The sequence below is a fragment of the Leptonychotes weddellii genome, chromosome 2, assembly GCF_054177405.1.
Source record: "Leptonychotes weddellii isolate Sample4059 chromosome 2, ASM5417740v2, whole genome shotgun sequence".
In the NCBI taxonomy this organism is placed as follows: domain Eukaryota; kingdom Metazoa; phylum Chordata; class Mammalia; order Carnivora; family Phocidae; genus Leptonychotes; species Leptonychotes weddellii.
This window is the reverse complement of record NC_138370.1, coordinates 17,382,276-17,401,177: the sequence shown is the minus strand read 5'-3', so window position 1 is coordinate 17,401,177 and position 18,902 is coordinate 17,382,276. Positions and strand designations below refer to the sequence as shown.

Sequence of the window (18,902 nt, the reverse complement as noted above, 5' to 3'; positions counted from 1 at the left end):
TTATATATATATATACCAAATATAAGGTTAACAACTATGAAGGGATAGAATACGACTCTAAAAATGAAAAATAAAAAAGATTTTTTTAAAAAGGGATTGATAAAATGTTGGTTGAAAAAGGGAAAAAGAAAAATTAAAAAAGAAAATTAAAAAAATTAACTTTGAAAGACTAAAGAATCATGGTAAAAAAGCCATGGATTCTATGTGCATTATTCCCCTAGCACTGGAGTTCTGCCGTTCTCATTGATTGGTAAACTTGGCCTTGGCTGACTGTTCTCGCTGATCTTCTGGGGGAGGGGCCTGTTGCCATGGTTCCCAAATGTCTTTGCCGGAGGCGGAATTGCCCTGCCCTTGCCCAGTCGGGCTAAGTAATCTGCTCGGGTTTGCTCTCAGGAGCTTTTGTTCCCTGCAAGCTTTCCATACAGCTTTGGAGGTGGAGAGTGAAAATGGCGGCCTCCCAATCTCCACCCCGGAGGAGCCGAGAACTCGGGCCCAGCTCCTCAGTGCGCCCCCAGAGAAAAGCAGTCAGTCACTCCCGTCTCCCCGGTCTCCGGCCACACTCCATGCTCACCTGGCCTGTGACCGAGCGTTTCTATCTCTTGCACCCAACCCCGGGGTGGAGTCTCCAAACCCGGCAGATCCCTGTGGTGCACTCCCGTGCCACTCCTCCCAGGGGAGGAAGGGGAGTCTCCACGGATCTTCCGCTTGTTGGGTCCCTGCTGGAGAAGCAGTGGCCCGACTGTGCTGCGGATCCCGGTTTATGGCAACCCCGAGCTGAAAGCCTGCTCCTCGGCTCCGTCTCTGCAGCCGGCTTCCCTGTTCCGATACCTGGGAGCTCTGCCACACTCAGGCACCCCCGTCTTTTTGTGACCCCGAGAGTCCTGAGACCACACTGTCCCGTGAGGGTTCCACACCTCCCCCCCTTAGCCACTGGAGCAACGTCCCTCAGCGGAACCAACTTCTAAAAGTTCCGATTTTGTGCTCTGCTGCTCTATCACTTGCCAGAAGCGGCTGACGGAGGCCCCCTCCCCCATGTCTATCTTCCCGAATATTGCCTCGGATTCACTTCTCCGCATGTCTTACCTTCCAGAAAGTGGTCACTTTTCTGTTCAGAGAGTTGTTGCTTTTCTTTTCTTCGATCTCCTGTTGAGTTTGTAGGTGTTCAGAATGGTTTGATCCCTATCCAGCTGAATTCCTGGGACCAGACGAAATCCAGGTCTCCTACTCCTCCACCATCTTGCTCCTCCCCTCCCAAGCTGATCCCTTTAGACTCACAGCTAAGAGCAAACAACAGCACTCTGGGAGTCAGAAGGCTTGGGTTGTTGGTTCATTGACCAGATAGCAGGGTGGTATGACCTTGGGCAAGTTGCCCAATCTCTTTAATGCTTCTCTTTTTCACCTCAAACATGGAGGATGAGGAAGTGACTTTTCAAAGCTGTAGCCCTAACACTCCGTAAGGAGCAAACCTAAGCAAAACAAAACAAAAAGCAGAGAGTGAAGGGTTACACATGGAGTAACTGAAAGATAAAATCCCAAAAGAAAATTTCACGTGTACCCTACATCATCCAAATGGAATGGGTATGTGGAGGTCCCTCTGAAGCAGAAATAACCATTTCCACTTTTCTAACTCTGGGATCTTTTATGCAGCTTATTTAGAAGTGACATTTTCAAGGAAGTTATGGTTAATGGCAGTGGAGACATCCAGAGATGTATTTTTCCTTAGTGGACTGTAGTCAAGTGGAGACTGGAGGTCACGAAGGAAATGCAGGGGGATTTTTTTTTTTTTTTTTAAAGATTTTATTTATTTTTAGAGAGCGAGTGAGAGAGAAACAGCATGAGAGGGGAGAGGGTCAGAGGGAGAAGCAGGCTCCCCGCTGAGCCGGGAGCCCCATGCGGGACTCGATCCCAGGACCCCGGGATCATGACCTGAGCCGAAGGCAGACGCTTAACCATCTGAGCCACCCAGGCGCCCCGTAATGCAGGGGGATTCTGAAAATTAAGATCTCCTAACCTCAAATATGGATTCAGGCCCTGCTATTGTGCACCATGAGCCCAGTGGGGGTGATGGGCCTGTCCACCCCTCAGGCCTTCCCCAAGATTCCCTTTCTGCAGACTCCAAAATCTAGGAAATCTGATCTTTCCTGTTTTTCAGATCCCCCTGGTCTTTTCTAGAACCTGTCTCCTTCTCTTCTTTCCCCCTTGTCATGGTCCCAGTTTAGGATTCCATTCCCTTTCAACTGGTCAGGAACAAGAGTTTCTAGACTTTTCTGTCTAGCCACTACAATGCTTTCAGAATTATTGTTCTAACATAAATTCAGCATCTTTTTTTCTCCTGTCAAAGAACTGGTAAGTGGCAGAACCGGAATTCATACCCACAGTTTGTTCTCCTGCTTAACATTGTTTGAAAGCTCTCTAGTGACTATTCGGTAAAAATCAAATTCTGGAACAGCACCCAAGCCCTTTTTCTTTTGTTGTAATGAGCTGACACCCACTTCATCTTTTGACTGTTCCTCTACTCTAAGTTCCCTTGTGCTGGTCAGTTGCCTGTTTGCTCTTAGATTATTCCTCATCCTTCTTTTGCTTTGCTTTACACTCAGGGTGCTCCTCTGGCAAACCACAGTTCCCCGGGCTCCTTGGCCATTGGGCTTCCAACCAAATTTCGTGTTTCTCTCTCTCCCTCATTCTCTCTCTTCTCTCTCCCTTCTTCCCTCCCTCAAGCTGTGTCTCCAGCAGTGGCTAAATCACCTCAGTGGTCCCCAGTATCTACCAGGTGACCCATCATCTTGGGCTGCAGCCCCATCACCTCCCCTTTGTCCTTCCGGTCCTGGGCTGGTAGTGACCTCCTGCCGTTGCCAACCTTGTTTGTCTTGCCTCACCATGGTTGCTCTTTCAACCTTCCAACATTTTTTAAATTTAATTTCCCATATTCCTCCCACTGAATTCCCTTGTGTGGGTTTTGCCTTCCTGGCTGGATCTTGACTCATATATTCCCTTCCCTTCTAGTTCCCAAAATAGGCCTCTCAAGAGAAGAAGGCATTCCTGTGCAAGAAAACCACTCTTTCATTTCTCCACGATGCAAGCTGCCACTTATCCTTTGTGCTTTAGCACAAATTCCACTCTTCTTCTGAAAGTTTCCTTTATTGTTCCAGGCACTCTGAGGCACTCTCCTTTACCAGCGATGTACTTGGTACAGTGTTCAATGTACATTTATCTCATTACTGAAAGTATCTCTATCTTGGTCTCACTGACCCATAAGCTCCTCGAAGCTAGAGACCATGTTCTTTAGTTTGAATATCCCCAGTACCTGGGCATACAGCAGGTGATCAATAAATATTTGTTAAACAATACACTGCAAGAATTTTGAAAAGGTCCTAGGCTGATACTAAAGCAGCCTCAATAGGTTCGTGATGTTTAAATTTTGTAAACATATTGGAAACTTCTGCTGTTTTCTACATTTCTTCAGCTATTTATAACTGACCTTTTTATAAAGAAAATTAATTAGTACTTTTAGCCAAACTAGATATTTTTTTTCCAGTGTTGGAAGCATATAAGTCATGTCAGTGCTTACTCTATTTAACAAAATAATGGAATGTTGATGTTTATAACATTAGTTTAAGTCATTGGAATTTGCCTTGCAATATGTGTATTTTATTGTATCCAAGATGTTTCTAATGAAAGAGTAATGATAAATTACTATAGGTCACTATCTTTACCACTGGAAAAGTTTCATTAGCACATCATGTATAAATAAAGTCCAATTTAACTTTTCTACCCATTAAAAACATTTTAAAACTCTGTAATTTCTACATTATAATTAAATTAACATATTTTCCAACAATTCACAAAGTGACTAGGCCAAGTTGTCAAGTCTTTCCTACTTTCTGGAAATTAAAAACTGTTATTTTTACTATTTTACTGAATTCAAAGGAAAGCTTAAAAGAATGAAAATTTATTATCCAAGCCTATTATTTGATTCAAAGCACAAAATCCAAAATCTCTAGTCATTTGGACTTTGAACCCTCAACCACTATTTTGAGTGTTTGAAAAACAAAAACTTACATTGTCTCATATTCCAGATAGGAAAGTCATTGATATTCTCCATCCTAGCATTTCATAGCATGACACGTTAACAAAGAGACTGAGATGTGAGCCAATGGAGAAAAGTGTTATCAACAAGTGATATAATCCAAAGAAATTCAGAATCTGGAGTGTATAAGAATCCCTTGAAAAAAATTATAGACTCAAAGACTGTTGCATAAGACATAATTTACACTGGGTAAATTCTAGCTGTTGGAAGAATCCCTGACAATCAAAATTTTGCTACTACAATCCAAAGCTAACATGCCTTTTTTTTTTAATGTCATCATTAAATATTTATTCTTCGTTTTTCCCGTTCTTTTCATAGGCCTGAGAAAACCCCAGTTAAATTTTTTTTCTTTCCACAACGATAAGTTGCAATGTGAGCTTGATCTTCAAGTTACATTTAAAGTCTTTGACAACCGCTAAATATACTCACCAATATTAAGCCCTAAACGTTTTTTAAGTTAAATTTATTTATTTATTTATTTATTTATTTATTTATCTATCTTTTCAGAAGAGAATGTCTTGAACCAGAGCTAATGTGGGTTTGTACAGACCACTAGGCAAGACACATTAATTCCTCTCCCCCAACATCTGCCACACAGAAAATCCAGCATGACTAATCATCTACCCTACAGCTTGACAGACAGAGCTGCATATAGCCAATTATTTTGGGGGCACCCCCATGATTATCTGCTCAAACAACAAAAGAGAAAGGGTCCTGATACCCACTGGATGAAGATAGACAATTCTGTGCTTTAAGGCTGGAGTTATCCAGGAAGAAAGCTTAGGATTTTGGGTATAGTATTCTTTTATTATTATTATTTAATTTGACAGAGAGAGACACAGCGAGAGAGGGAACACAAGCAGGGGGAATGGGAGAGGGAGAAGCAGGCTCCCCGCTGAGCAGGGAGTCCGATGTGGGGCTTGATCCCAGGACTCTGGGATCATGACCTGAGCCGAAGGCAGACGCTTAATGACTGAGCCACCCAGGCTCCCCTGGGTATAGTATTCTGGTAAGTTTCTCCTTGCATATCTTTCGAAAGTAATCATTTGTACACAAGCCTCAGGTTGAAGAATATCTAGTGTTACCTCTTCCCTCTCTGTTATGAACCATCTGGCTCCTTATCTTTAGACTTAATGTTTTCAAAGAAAGAAAGCTCTTAACACTACTAGCCAAAAAATGTTTTCAACTTTCTACTACCCCTCATTTTTTGGTTCTTTAAAACAGTAGAGATAGAATTCGTGAGGGGACCTTTTTGTTTTTTGCACTTATATATATATAAAGCCTGCCTCATGAATATTCAGACAAGATAAAATGTCTAGTCAGTTCTGTCCTGTGGAACTTCCTGTGATGATGGAAATGTTCTAGATCTTCACTGTCCAATACAGTTGCTGCTAGATACATTTGGCTATGGGCACTTGAAATGTGGTTACTGCAACTAAGAAAACTGGATTTTTAAATTTTACTGTATTTAAATTAATTTGAATTTGAATAGCTACCGATGGCTCACAGCTACTTATTGGACAGTGCAGGTCTAGACATTAGGACCTGAAAGGCACCAGGTAGGTTTCTCTGTCCCCAGTTCCTATATCCCTAATTTCTCAAAGCACCTCAGCCTCCATGCGCTGAAAGCGACCCTTTAAGACATGGGATGCAGAATGAAATTAAAACTATGATCCAGTCAACATTCCTGGTTGCAAACACAAGTCAATGCTAGTTGACTTACATGCACAAATATATTTTTGCAGGTATATAGACCACCCCACAGAATCAATAGAAAGCCTGAAGAATGAAGTTAGAGCTAGCACAGATGAATCTGATGCATGGTCAAGATCCTGCCATCAAGAACAGTCTGAGTAGGACACCATTACTGGACACTTGCCACCATGCTGCAGGATTCTGTTGCCCTTGGTCTGCTCGCCATTGACCTTTCAACTCTACAATGGCCACTTCAAGTAATTTCTCATTGAACTTTTGTCATTGTGTCACTCCTTAAACATACTGCCAGTCCATGGGGTAGAAATATTTGCCTGCCTTTTGGGTTCATAGACACTGCTTTCTTCCCATTTGGGGGCCGAGGGGGGGGGGTTGGTGTAGACCAAAGCATTCATTTAAGTGAAAAGTTCCAATTTTGTTTCTAAAAAGATTAACCTTCGTGCAAACTGTGAAAAAGTGGAAGTAGAATCAAACTGACTAGCTTTGCTATATAGAAAAAGGTTCGTTTAATTTTTTTCAATTTTCTGAATATGGTTTTTATTAATTAATCATTAGCCACTGATTTATAACATAAATTGTATAATTATAATTAGTTATAATTACATATAATTGTTCATGAAGTTAAATTCATAATTTATAATTGCCTTGGTTAAGCTAATCCTTGATGCTATTGAAATCTCTGAATGAAGTCTGGAGCCGCACTGCTTGGTGTGCGCCTGCCACCTAGTGGCTAGACACGTTAATGCCATCATGGAGATCCTACAGGGCTTGAAAGGCCAGCTTCCCCATAGACAGTTTTTCCCACTTTACAATTTTCCCAATGTGTTGACCCAATCAACCATACATTTCTTAAGCCTTTAGAATTATCTTCCATTACATTCAATAACATTTCATGTTAATTGCAAACTATAGATCTCTGAGATCCCAAGTGTATCTTAGCATCACCTGAAACCACATTCCCTAAACTAGTTTCCCGTTCTAAGACAGCTTTTATTTTATGTGTGTCCAGAAACAACATGTGGTTTGGGCATGCCACTATTCTCCTACAGAGAATATTTTGGCCACTATTATAAAAGTGCAAATTAACACTAGAGTCATGGATGTCATGGATTGCTGACTTATAAAAGGATTTTTTTTTTTCAAAAACTGGTAAGTTTACTTTAAGAAAACATGAAAAGAGGACTATCAGTATTTTTGCAGACCACTCGAGGAAGGATAGGTGAATCGTAAGTCAAAGAATACATCCAGATCTCAACTTCATTCCTTTCTGTCCTTGTGTATTTGTCACGTACTATACCCTAATAGCAAAATCAATATAATCAATTTCTCACATAGCTGAGAGTAATAAAATTGACCTTACACTTCAAAGATGCAATGGTTCCCTCTAAGAACACTTTTAAAAGGAAAGAGAAACTATCAAGCAAGTGACCTAATAAAAGTTCTGGTAGGCAGTTTGGCTGAAAAGATGAGAGTAGAGGCAGCATGAATGGACGTCCTAGAGACAGGCTGGGTCCATGGCTCCCCAGGCTTGGTTGCCATGTTATTCCTGACTCACACTATGAATGGAAGTAAGTAAAAATTTTAATTTGGATCTGAAAGAAGGAAGAAGATTTGGAGTATTAACCATAATAGCAGAATAGATTTGAGATTTGGGGACTAAAGAATCTGGGGGAGTGGTTCAAATCTTAACTGGAGAGAGAAGAGAAAAATCAAGTTTCCTTCGTGGGAAGAGGGTCTGATAACGGGTTTTGAAAGTTTGGAGGTGAATGACTTTGATAAGCTACTGAGTGGGCGGAGCTTCCAGGCAGAGGCCTGGTAATGACAGAATTACTGTTCTTAGGGTCTGGGTAAGCCAGGTAAGGGGGCTTTTCTCCTCTTCTTGTATGCCCCCTTTGGCCTCCTGCCTGCCTGGCCATCCCCTTTCCGTTAGTGTTGCCCTCTCCCTCTTTAGCTGCAGCCGATTCTTTTTTTCATAAATGGCCATAGCAGTTTTATCAAAATTATTACATGAAATTCACAATTTGATGTAATTATTGAGTACCTAAAATTTGTGAGAACCTGCCATACTCCTAGCTAAAGAGTAAGTCTTGGGGCAGCTGGGTGACTCAGTTGGTTAAGCCTCCGACTCTTGGTTTGGGCTCAGGTCATGATCTCAGAGTCCTGAGATCAAGCCCCACTTTGGGCTCAGAGCTGGGGCATGAAGCCTGCTTGGAATTCTCTCTCTCCCTCTCCTTCTCGCCCATGCCTCCCCTATCTCCTCTCCTTATGCACATGCTCTCTCTCCTCTCTCTCTAAAAAAAAAGACTAAGTCTCTAGTGAAGTTTCTTCTTAATTGTCTATGACCTTCAAATTGTTTTCCTGTTGATGCACAGCCTTAAATAAGGCAAAGAAAAATCAAAGGCTTTCTATTCTAAAATTAAAGTTATACCTCCACTCTCATCAGAGCCTAATATCTAGAGATTGGCTACTCACCAAAGAGCTTACATTTGTGCATGCTTGCTTATGCCTGCCTAATTAGAGCCTATGCAGAGATAAGTCTTGTCATTTTGCAGCCTTGGAGATGATTATTTCTGAGTTAGACTTTTTTTTTTTTTTTCAAGATAAGAGTGATACCCTTGAAGAACTCAATCACGGTAGTACTCTTAAAATGGCTAAAAATAGGTTGTAATTATTCCACAAATATTTATTATAAATGTGAACATTTAACATTTTAGATAAGTAATAACAATGTAGCCTGCTTCGAAGAAGTTACACCTGCATATTCTTCCAAAATGATCAAAGATGTGGCAAACTGTATAATGCTACTCCATTTCAGACCAAAGACCTTGGTAAGACCATCAGAAGAGGGGCAGCATCTACTCCCTACACAGGCACACTTTGCACTTTATTCCACTGCCTCCAGAATGGGAAGTGCGGCTTTAGTTTTCGTACTTTAGTAGTCGTCAGTGACTTTCCATCACAGATTTGCTAGTCTTTGTGGGAGTATTTCAGTCCCGGCAGGGAGTTTTATTTCTTGTTTTTAGATTCTTCTGGTTGGGAGCATAAGGTTGATATTCATGGAAAAGTTGAGGATTCCAGGGAAGTTGTGTTTTTATACTAATCTACCCTACAGGATATCAAATAAAGAGTATAAAGTTCTGCACCAAAATAAAATGATTCACTGGGACAGAAATATTCTCATTTCAATTATTTAAAATCCCACAGACATTTGACTGGCATTTTCTATGCATTTTTTAATAGAAGTGCAAAGAGATTTGATGCGGTGTGTCATACGGTAGCTACTTCCGGGGAGATTAGCTTGCTTTTAATCTAGTCATCAGAAAGATAATCTCAAAGACAAGAGAGTTTAGATTTCTTTGACTGAATTTATGCCACTCAGTACTTTTTTTTTTCATTCAATGTGGTTACTGTGTGGTGTGACTACATACATTCATTAATGTTAAGTGAAGTTGTGCACACTATACATGGAAATTATGCATGTAAGTCAGATACAGTACATTTATTGAGGTGTTTCCGTTTGGAAGCAGGTGCGTTCATAATCAAATGAAGGGAAAAACGGAAACAATCTCAAAAGCATTTGTATTTTTTCCGTATCATCGATCATAAAACCAGGGCTTTGGTCTAACTACCTTTAGAATCCCTCCCAGGATTTTCAGCAACCACTTTAGAACCAGCTACACGCTAAATGTAGAATTGCCGCCACAAAAGAACACCTTGTGGTGAAGAATGGGCTGGGAAAAGCACACGGGAGAAGCCCCGGACTCCGGTCAGGGGGCGGTGGGAAGGGTGATGTATAATCACTAAGTGACGGAAGAGTTCAAATTCTCGAAGCAGGTAATTTGTCATTCTAACTCCGGAGATCTCTGGATTCACAAACACAGAGCTTCTTCATCCTTCCACAGTCCCCTTCCATGCCAGAAGACAGCCTCACAACCCTTCTGAGTGGTTCATTCGCGCTCCCCCCCCCCGACCCCCCCAAAAAACGTGTAGCAAAGTAGGCTTCGTCGCCCAAACACGACAATGTAGCAGGTCTGGGAAGTCGGCCCCGCCCTTGCTGCCCTCTGCCTGTTTAGCAGGACCCACAAGTTGAAGCGAGAATTTTCCAAGGTGGAGGCCGGGACACTGCCTCAGCGCCTGAAGACTTTGTAGCGGCGAATCTATCGGGCTGGGTGACCCGCTCCCTACGTGCCCCGGCGGGTGAAGGGTCCCGTGCGCCCCGGCCAGGTTCCCGGGGCGGCCCTGTCACGCTCCCCTCCCCCGCGTGCGTCTCTGCGCCAAGTGCGGCCGCTGCAGCTCCGGGACCGCGCCGAGTTGCGGGCGACGGCGGGGACTCGGTGGGGGAGGGCGCCCTCGGCCCCCGCCCGACACCCGGAGCGAGCGCCACCGACCCGAGCCGCGGCGCCCGCCTCCGCCACTTTACCCCGAATCCCACTTCCGAAGGGGAGGCGGAAGGGCCAAGGTGGGCAGCTTCACTCCCACCTCGGGCGCCCCTGAGGTACCCAGCGGCGAGGGGGCGCAGGGTCAGGAGAGGCGCGGGGGGTGCAGGGCAGAGCGCCCGAAGTGCCCACAGAGCCCGCCCGAGGGCGCCGCGGGCCGAGCGGGTGGACGCGGCCGGGGGACGGAGGGGCGGGGACGGGCGGGGGCGGAGGCTCCCGCCTCCTCCTCTCGATCCTCCCCCTCCTCCCCCTCTTCCTCCTCCTCCTCGCCCTCCTATCGCTGCCACCGCCTCCACCGGGCTGAGGAGCGGGGAGTCCGCGGCGCTGGCTTGGGGCTGCGGGATGGGGAGTTAGCGGCACGGCGGCGGCAGTGGCCGCAGCGCAACCGGCCGCCGCCCCCGGGTCTGTCCCGCCCCGGAGCCAGGCCCGCGGGCGGCGGCGACGGAAGAGCTGGGCAGGTGGATGCGGCTGGAAGATGGCGCCCTCGGGCCCGGGCAGCGTCAGGCGGCGGTGCCGGCGGGTGCTGTACTGGATCCCGGTGGTGTTCATCAGCCTTCTGCTTGGCTGGTCCTACTACGCCTACGCCATCCAGCTGTGCATAGGTGAGTGCGCGCCGCGCCCGCCGCCGCCCCCCGCCGGCCCCGCGGCCGCCCGCACTCGGGCCCACCCCGCCGGCCCCCGGAGGGAGGGCATGGACCTGTCAGCAGCCTCCCCGCTCGCCCCCCGCCCCCTACGCTGCCCCCTCGACAGTCCCGGGACGCCGAGAGCCCGCCGCACCCAGCGGCGCTTCCACTCCCCCCACCCGCGAGACCCCCTTGCGCCCCCCGTGCCGCCCGCCAGCTTCGCGTCCCGTGCCACCGCGGCCGAAAACAGCCCCCGGGCAGCCTCCCCCCCACTCACACTACCCTTGCCTCCCCCTCACAACTCCGGTTACTGTGTCACCTCTACTCCATCGAGTACGCAACCGAGCCACCCCCTGCGCTTCCGCTATCCACCGCCACCCCAGCCACACCCCCTACCTCGGCAGGACCGCGCCCGAGAGAACTACGGTCTCCGCTGCCTGCAGCCTCGGCGGAGAAGTGAGGCCCGGGGAGGCTGCGCTGGAGGCTGGAGGGCTCCAAGCTGGGCCCAGGATTCCAGCTGCGCCAGACCCGCGCGGGGGTTGGTGGCCTCGGCCTTCGGTGTCAGAGCTATCTTTTTCTGGTTGTCCTTAATCCACTTTCTGAAAATTTGTGACAGTGCTCTGTCTGGGGCGTTTTTGCTGCCTTTATGATTTGGGGATTGCCAGTTGTACACTTTCTAGTTATAAGGAGGCGAAGGTGGGTGAGCTATTAGAAAGTATTTTTGAAGACATATGCAATACGCAGGACTGTAATTTAGACGTTACAATACTTGGGGTGGGGGGTGGGGAGAGGTTTTTTCATCCAGAGAGCCAAGTGGCTCAAGTCCAAGTTTTAGGCTCCTGCATTGGTGGGTAGGGTACTGTCAATGCTGAAGATTGAAAAAAAGGAAGAAGAAAAAGTTGAGTATGCACAATTAGGGAATACAATTATGTTCCTTAATGTAAGCAGGCTTCTACCTTCAGAGGTTTGTGAAGGCTGATCTGTGCTATCGGAAAAGGTGTTATAACAGAAGATGACCTTTCTGCTGGTGACTTCTGAATGCTTTTTGTGTTTGGTGTTTCGCCTAAGAAAGTGTCTATGTTTTTGCCTTACCCAGCACTAGTTTTGGGTTGGACAAAGAGAAAGGTCAAACAGTGGCCTGTTTAGTTGAACCTTATCAACTAAAGCATTTCAAAACTTCAAGACTCAGACATAGAATCTTGTCTGAAGCCATCTTACCTCCAAATGTTGCTCCTTGGAAGAAACTGGTATCACAATAATATCCCAAAGTCATTACTGGCATAACTTTTCAAGAGAATTGAGACTAACATATAGTTTTTAAGTGTGATACTATTATATATTGAATTTAGAAATGATTTCAGGACAAAAGAAGTGACTCTGTTTTAGAAAAGGATTGGGTTGCACTAAAATCGTCAAGACATAAAATCTAAATGTTATATTCAGGTCATCCAAAATGTATAGAAAGAAGGTTTTCAGGAACATGGTTTAATTTTTGTATTAATTGTTACTATCAAAACAGCTTGTCTTATTGAGATATACTGTATAGGTTACATAACTACTAGAAACCTTCATTGCATTGCATTGGTTCGCCCTCTTAAAAGCAGTGCACAGTTTCAATTACTGTAACTGGTACAAAAGAGAGAAGTCAGGGAAGGAGCTTATTTTCCTATATGATCACATTAAGCTAAGACGCTTGGCCTGATACACTGTCTCATGTCCATCAGGATAGCACAGGAGGAAGCATATGAAGGCAGGCAGAGCTTTTCTTTTCTTGCATCTACCTCTGTCCCGGCTAAAGTGCAACATGGGAGGTCTTACTGTATTGGATAGATGGGTCATAGGGGAAGAATAAGTAGAAAATCACAATTATATTGGCATCATATTTATATATATACATTCTGGAAATTTAAGATAAATCTAAAGTATGCATGAAATCTATATTACCATTTTAGTAAGTGAAGATTTGACTCTTTTTAAACTGCCTAAGTGACATGGCCTGTTATTATTTACCTGGTAATCAAAAGTGAATTCTTGGATCACCTCCTGTCACTGCCTATGTGGCCTGGTATGCCTGTCATGTTGAAAGCAATCGATAAATGGTCCTGAATAAACAAATAGATGATGCAGAGGCAAAAATCTCTGAGGTTGTCAGAAAGTAGTTTTTTCTATTTTTATTACTATAGAAACAAATAATAATCATATGAAAGTCTAGACTGTAGAGCCTAGAAGACAGAACAAATTGAAAATAAATTTCCTTCTAGAAAGTATAGCAGTTTAGGAGTGGTAAGGAGTGTGGATAGATAGCCTTGGTTGAGTAGGAAGTGGAAATTAACCATACAGTTCCTTTGGAAGCCCTGGGAAAGATGGTGACTAGTATGACAGACACACAAAACCAGCTTCCTCTCCTTGTCATAAACAAAGCAAATGGGAATGCCAACCTTCCCTGCCTCCACCCCCAACCCCACCCCCCCACCACCAGCATTAATCACATCTCAGACTGCTCTGCCCTTTGTGCATTCTTTTTCTGTTGGAAGTTGCTATTTACAATCAGATTTTCCAAATTTCACCTACAAAACATTGGCCAGGGTTGGGGCTAGAGGGTGGTGGTAACTGGAAACTGAAATAGGAAACAGAATAGAATAGAATAGAATAAACAGGGTGATTTGCCCTAGTCCTCCTTTTACATCTGCTGTCAGCTGAGGATGACCCTGAATATAAATTACTTTGTGCCCTTTGCTGAATGAACTGCAATTTAGGAGTAGTGCTTATCCTGGTAGCCTTGGAAACTGGAGATAATGATTCTCATTACAGTTAGTTTCTATATTTAACAATGTGAATGTGTGTGGCGCTCTCTAGTCACTTTTTCAGTTAGCATGATGTTTGCTTAGTGGTTGTATTTTATAAAATTATAAAGTCATATCTCTTCTTGGAATATGTGTATATAAAAATATATGGGATATACATATGTTGTGTGAGAGTCAAATGTTTTGGTTAAGTTTCCTTCCAGTCTACCAAAGAAAAGATAAAAGAGGTCTGCTAATACTTGTGAACAGTCAGAACATGTTTATATAGTTTGTTGATTAACTAGGATTTTTTATTCATATTTTTTCCTCCATCCTTCCCTCTCTCTCCTCCTGTTCTCTCCACCCCTGCTTCTTTTGTGTCTTATCTGCCTTTTGATCCCTTTAGTTAATTTGAATTGGATAAATTCAAAGAGTAAAATTTGTAAGGTGGTACTTCAGGATGCTGAATTGGAATAACGGTAGTCTGCAGTCTCAGCCATGCTTGGTTCAATGGACATACTAGACATGGTTTATATGTTTTACAAATCCATTAATGGCAGTTACCTTGTTAACTTTGCTTGTTGAAGAAAGTAACTGGAGTTTTGCCTATTAAGTGCTAACATTCAAAGTTGTTTTAACTATTTTTCTACCTTTTTATTTTGTTATCATTTCAAATTTACAGAAAAGTTTCAAGAACAGTACGAGAAACCTCCACATACCCTCAATTTACCATTTTGGCTTCCTGTTTCTAAAACGTGCCACTTCTCCGCCCTCACTTTAGGCAGGTGCCATGAAACAGTTATTATTCAGTTGTGTACTCACATGGTTCTGAGTTTGCTTATGGCTTAAGTCATTTGAAGCAACCATGAAGCTTGACAAGCTTAGAGATTATCTAGGCTGACCCCCTCCCACATTTGTAGATGAAGGTAAACTTTCAAGCTCTATGTCCTTTCTCCAAATTAACCAATAAAGGTGTCAGCTGTGACTTCAGCTGCTGGGGTAGGAATGTTAAAATGTCTGTCTCCCTTTCCCTTCAAACCCCTCCCCAAATCTCTCTAGTCCAATGGGATTATTTAGCAAGTCCGTTAAACTTTGTTGCTGCTGAATACGAATTAACACAGCACTGAAACTGAGCCCGCAATCTTTACAAAATGATTTCAGAGTTTTAGAATGATTTATAGTTTGGGCCATATAGTTAAAACCACTCAACTCTGCTGCTGTAGCAAAAAGGCAGTCACGGACAGTACCTTACCAGGTGGGTGTGACTGGGTTCCAGGGAAAGTTTATTTACAAAAATAGTCGGCAGGCCTGACTTGGCCCTTAGGCAATAGGTTGCTGACTCAGGAGTATGTTAAGAAGTGCGCCCCTTAGAATACTGGTGTTACAGGTTTGCAAATCTTTATTAATAAACAATCCTCAGAAATGATTACAACCTCTTATATGCCACAGTGATTATTGAAGATGTTGAAGAATTAAACGAACTAGTTTACATACTTCGAGATCAATTTGGGAGAGATACAGTTATGTTTTCTTTCTTTTAAGCAAACATCCTTAAGGATAGAATATATAAAATCTCATACTTGGATACCATTAAGCAGTGATCCACCATTAATTCAAGGTCATTGCAAGCTCAAGGATGGAGGCTGAACAGGGCTCTAAATTACCTTCCTTCATGAATTGAATTTGAACTAGACAGAGATAGAAGTGTGTTTTTGTTATTGGTAAATTATCATTTAAAAAAAATTTCCGGGACATTAAAGCTTCTTTTGAAAAAACTACAGACAGATGATCTTGGGAATGCAAGTGTTACTATCCATAATTATTAAAGTAGTTTTAAGGGACATAGAAGGTACATCCATAGAAAACTGATGTAAATGTTTAATGCCTAAATGACTTAGAAATCATTTCTTGTTGACAATAATGATGCAGAATATATCAGTTCTGTGACTTCTGGACATTCTCAAATATTTTCAAGATTTTAAATTATATGAAAGAGGGATAAAAACTCAACATTTCATCAAATCTAAAATTCAAATGTATAAGTTATGATATGCTCCAAATTCTTGATCTGTGCTTCCTGCCATTTGACTTTAACATAAACGGTCCCTGGGAAAACAGGAGGAGAGAAGACGCTGCTTAATGCTTTCTTGGTTCCATTTAGTGTGTCAGAGAATTCTTTTTCTTTTGATGTATTGGACAATGCAGCATTACTGTTTGCTATTAAATCCTATTAGAGATAACATATCTTATATAATAGAGATAACAAACAGTCATCACAGTGCTTAGCATGCAGAGGTGCTCCATAATTATTGAATGAATTGATCTCATTGTGATTCTGAGTAAGTCTATTCGATCCATTTTTAATGTAAGGACATGGGCGTTGGATCATCTAAATAAGTACAAGAACAGGATCCGGTAGTAAAAACTCAATTTAAACTAAGGCTCGTTATAGAAACTTTGCTTTCAAATGCTTACTGAGAATGTCATCCATGCCATTAAATTAAATACGTGCTCCAGTGTTCCCAGTAATTAAACAGAAGCCAAAGGGATGGTTTCTTAAATCACGATAATTGTCTCTAGAGATAGTGCATTTCCATAAGGTTAGAAAGAAGTCAGCGTCAGAAGGGTTTGAGGAAGGTTCATTCAAAAGCATTTATTGAATCCTGTTTTGTGCCAGGCATTTTCCCCTACAGAGGTGATTTAGAGGAAAACTTAATGGAGATTTTTTCCTAATAGCTAAGAAAAAAATTACCTCTGGCGGGGTGGGGGAAAACCCTGAAACCTTCTGTCCAGCTTTGGCATAAGGAGAGGGGGTGTTCCCTTTCAGAATGCCACTCCCAGGGCAAAAAGGCAGGAAAGCAGAAATGGAAAACAAAATACCCCACTCCTAGGAGCCTGTGAATTGGTTGCTGGACCAGCATAAAAGAATAATCAAAGAAGTAGGTAAAAAGAGCTGATGGAGAGCACTTCAGTAGTAATGAATTTCTAATTATATTATAAATCATGCCACATGTTACTATCTCAGAGTAAGATTACAACCAACAATTTTGCTCCTGCTACGAATGAGCTGGCTGTTTGAGCTCCCTCCTTTTGTACCTGATGCCTGGGCAACTTCTACTCTGCTTCCAGCTCAGGGCCTGTGATTTTGGTGGGCGAAATCGAGGAAGCAGAGAACTTCCTGAAAACAACTCATTGAATCTATGGAAAGCCTGGAGAACCTAGCTTAAAAAATAGGCGAAAACGAAGCAAAGGTGGATGAGGTGAAGCTGACATTATACCAGAGGAATGGTCTTTCACAAGAGCGCTGCAGTGGTGTCTGGCCATCCCAGAGCGCTCCTCCCTGTGACTTTGTAAAGATGATTCCAGGAGCATCAGCTGGCTGAGCTGAGATTGTTGTGCCTATGTCCCAGGCAACAGGGTTCAGCAAGAGCAGGTGTTTGATCTTTTTGGCTTCCATCATAGGAAGAAGTGCCAGGAGGACAAAACACACACACACATCCTGGAGATTAACATGGATCAGGATTCTCAGCAATATTTTGTATGTTTTTATTTTTCATCTTGATGGAAAATTTGTGCTTTTTTGTCTCAAAAAGAAAATGGACCCATAACTTACATTTTTTTTAGTTTATGCTACTGATTCCATGTATTTTGATGGTTGTATCACATCCCTCAGCCCTCTTTTCTCTAGGAAGTGGTGAGTTCATGAGTCCCCTGAGATGCCAGCACTGTTTGTCATGACTGTAGAAATACAGTCTCTAACTTGCAAAATGATAGATTAGAACACGGCTTGGATCCTTAATGCTCTCAGTTGGGAAAACAGTTTTCCAAAGAAAGATCATTTAGAGAGACAGTCTTAATATGATGTGGAACTGTGTGATTTTATATTACCATTTAGAGGTACCACAGGGAACTAATAATAAAAGTAGAACATAATTGAATTAATTTCTTTCATAGTCTGTTAGAAAATTATTGAGATATCTTTTAATTCCCTTGAGGGTAATTTTATTGTAATGTCTTCATTTTTATCTCAGTCAAATGCCGGGAGTGCAAAAGGGTGGAATTTGCAGGGCAGGGGGTGGGGCGAGGGCAGCAGGGAGGAGGTAGGTGACCTGATTTCTTAAGAAGCATATGGTAGCAATAAAGTAACAAGCTATGATTGCTTGAAATTTTTCCTTTCAAAATTCTGTCACATTTTGAAACATTTGTGTAGCATTTTTCCTGATTTGACTTTTCATCTGACTATGACTTTTAAATTCAATTAGAAATATTAGTGCCGGGTGCCTGGGTGGCTCAGTTGGTTAAGCGACTGCCTTCGGTTCAGGTCATGATCCTGGAGTCCCGGGATCGAGTCCCACATCGGGCTCCCTGCTCGGCAGGGGGTCTGCTTCTCCCTCTGACCCTCCCCCCTCTCATGTACTCGCTCTCTCTCATTCTCTCTCTCTCAAATAAATAAATAAAATCTTTAAAAAAAAAAAAGAAATATTAGTGCCAGAAATGTTACAAAATCTACTTTTATTTGGGAGGCACTCTTGAGCAAAAATATGTGCTTCATTGATCCTCTTAGCACTCTAAAATGCATACTTGACAGTAGTTCCTTTTAGATATGTTGTTGATTACATTTTAAAAATGCAAATGAAGGAGAAGTGCTTTTATAGATGATTGAGTTTTATTTCTTTGCCAGGGTTTCCCCATGACATCCCGAAATTTCTCCTCTCATGAAGTGTAAGTGAAGCATTCCTGTTATACTTAATTTGACCTCTTTGGATTTATTTGCTAGCATTGCCACCCTAGAGCAGCAGAATGATCCAGAGGAGTGCATCAGCAAAATAAACACCAATAAACAAAAAACCTTTTTTTTTTTAAAAAACATCCTTCAAATCCAATATCCCAAGAATACAGTAGTTTCAAGGCAGTTATCTTCATGATCATCTTATAATAGATATAATCCTTGTAAAACAGTTCATGTATTTCCAAGAACTTTATAGATTTATTTGATTATAATTCAGTGAAATTTGGAAAACTAAAATGCTTTGTCATGGTTACATATTTTCTTATATGGAGATAAAATCAAGTTTCTGTCTCTGTGTTAATTGCATTCTGTGAAAAATGGATTTTCACCATATTTGAAGGGTATGTTGAGAATGAGGTGTCTTAAAACTTAGACAGGAGTCTGTCTCTGATCCTGTTGGGGGCCCAAGGGTCATCTCAAAGTGGTAGGTAGCTAAATCTGAGGTGTGGCTTTTCACCAAATTTGTAGGGA

General features: G+C 42.8%; 1 protein-coding gene across 1 annotated transcript in view; it reads left to right on the top strand.

Annotated features, from left to right (window-relative positions):
• Positions 1–10,504: 10,504 nt before the first annotated feature.
• Positions 10,505–18,902, top strand: part of ZDHHC2 (zDHHC palmitoyltransferase 2) — a 79,223-nt gene continuing 70,825 nt past the window's right edge. Inside the window, exon 1 of the mRNA XM_081808088.1 lies at positions 10,505–10,838. Coding sequence (XP_081664214.1) covers positions 10,712–10,838 — 127 coding nt within the window. The 5' untranslated portion in view covers positions 10,505–10,711. The remainder of the gene's footprint in view (positions 10,839–18,902) is intronic.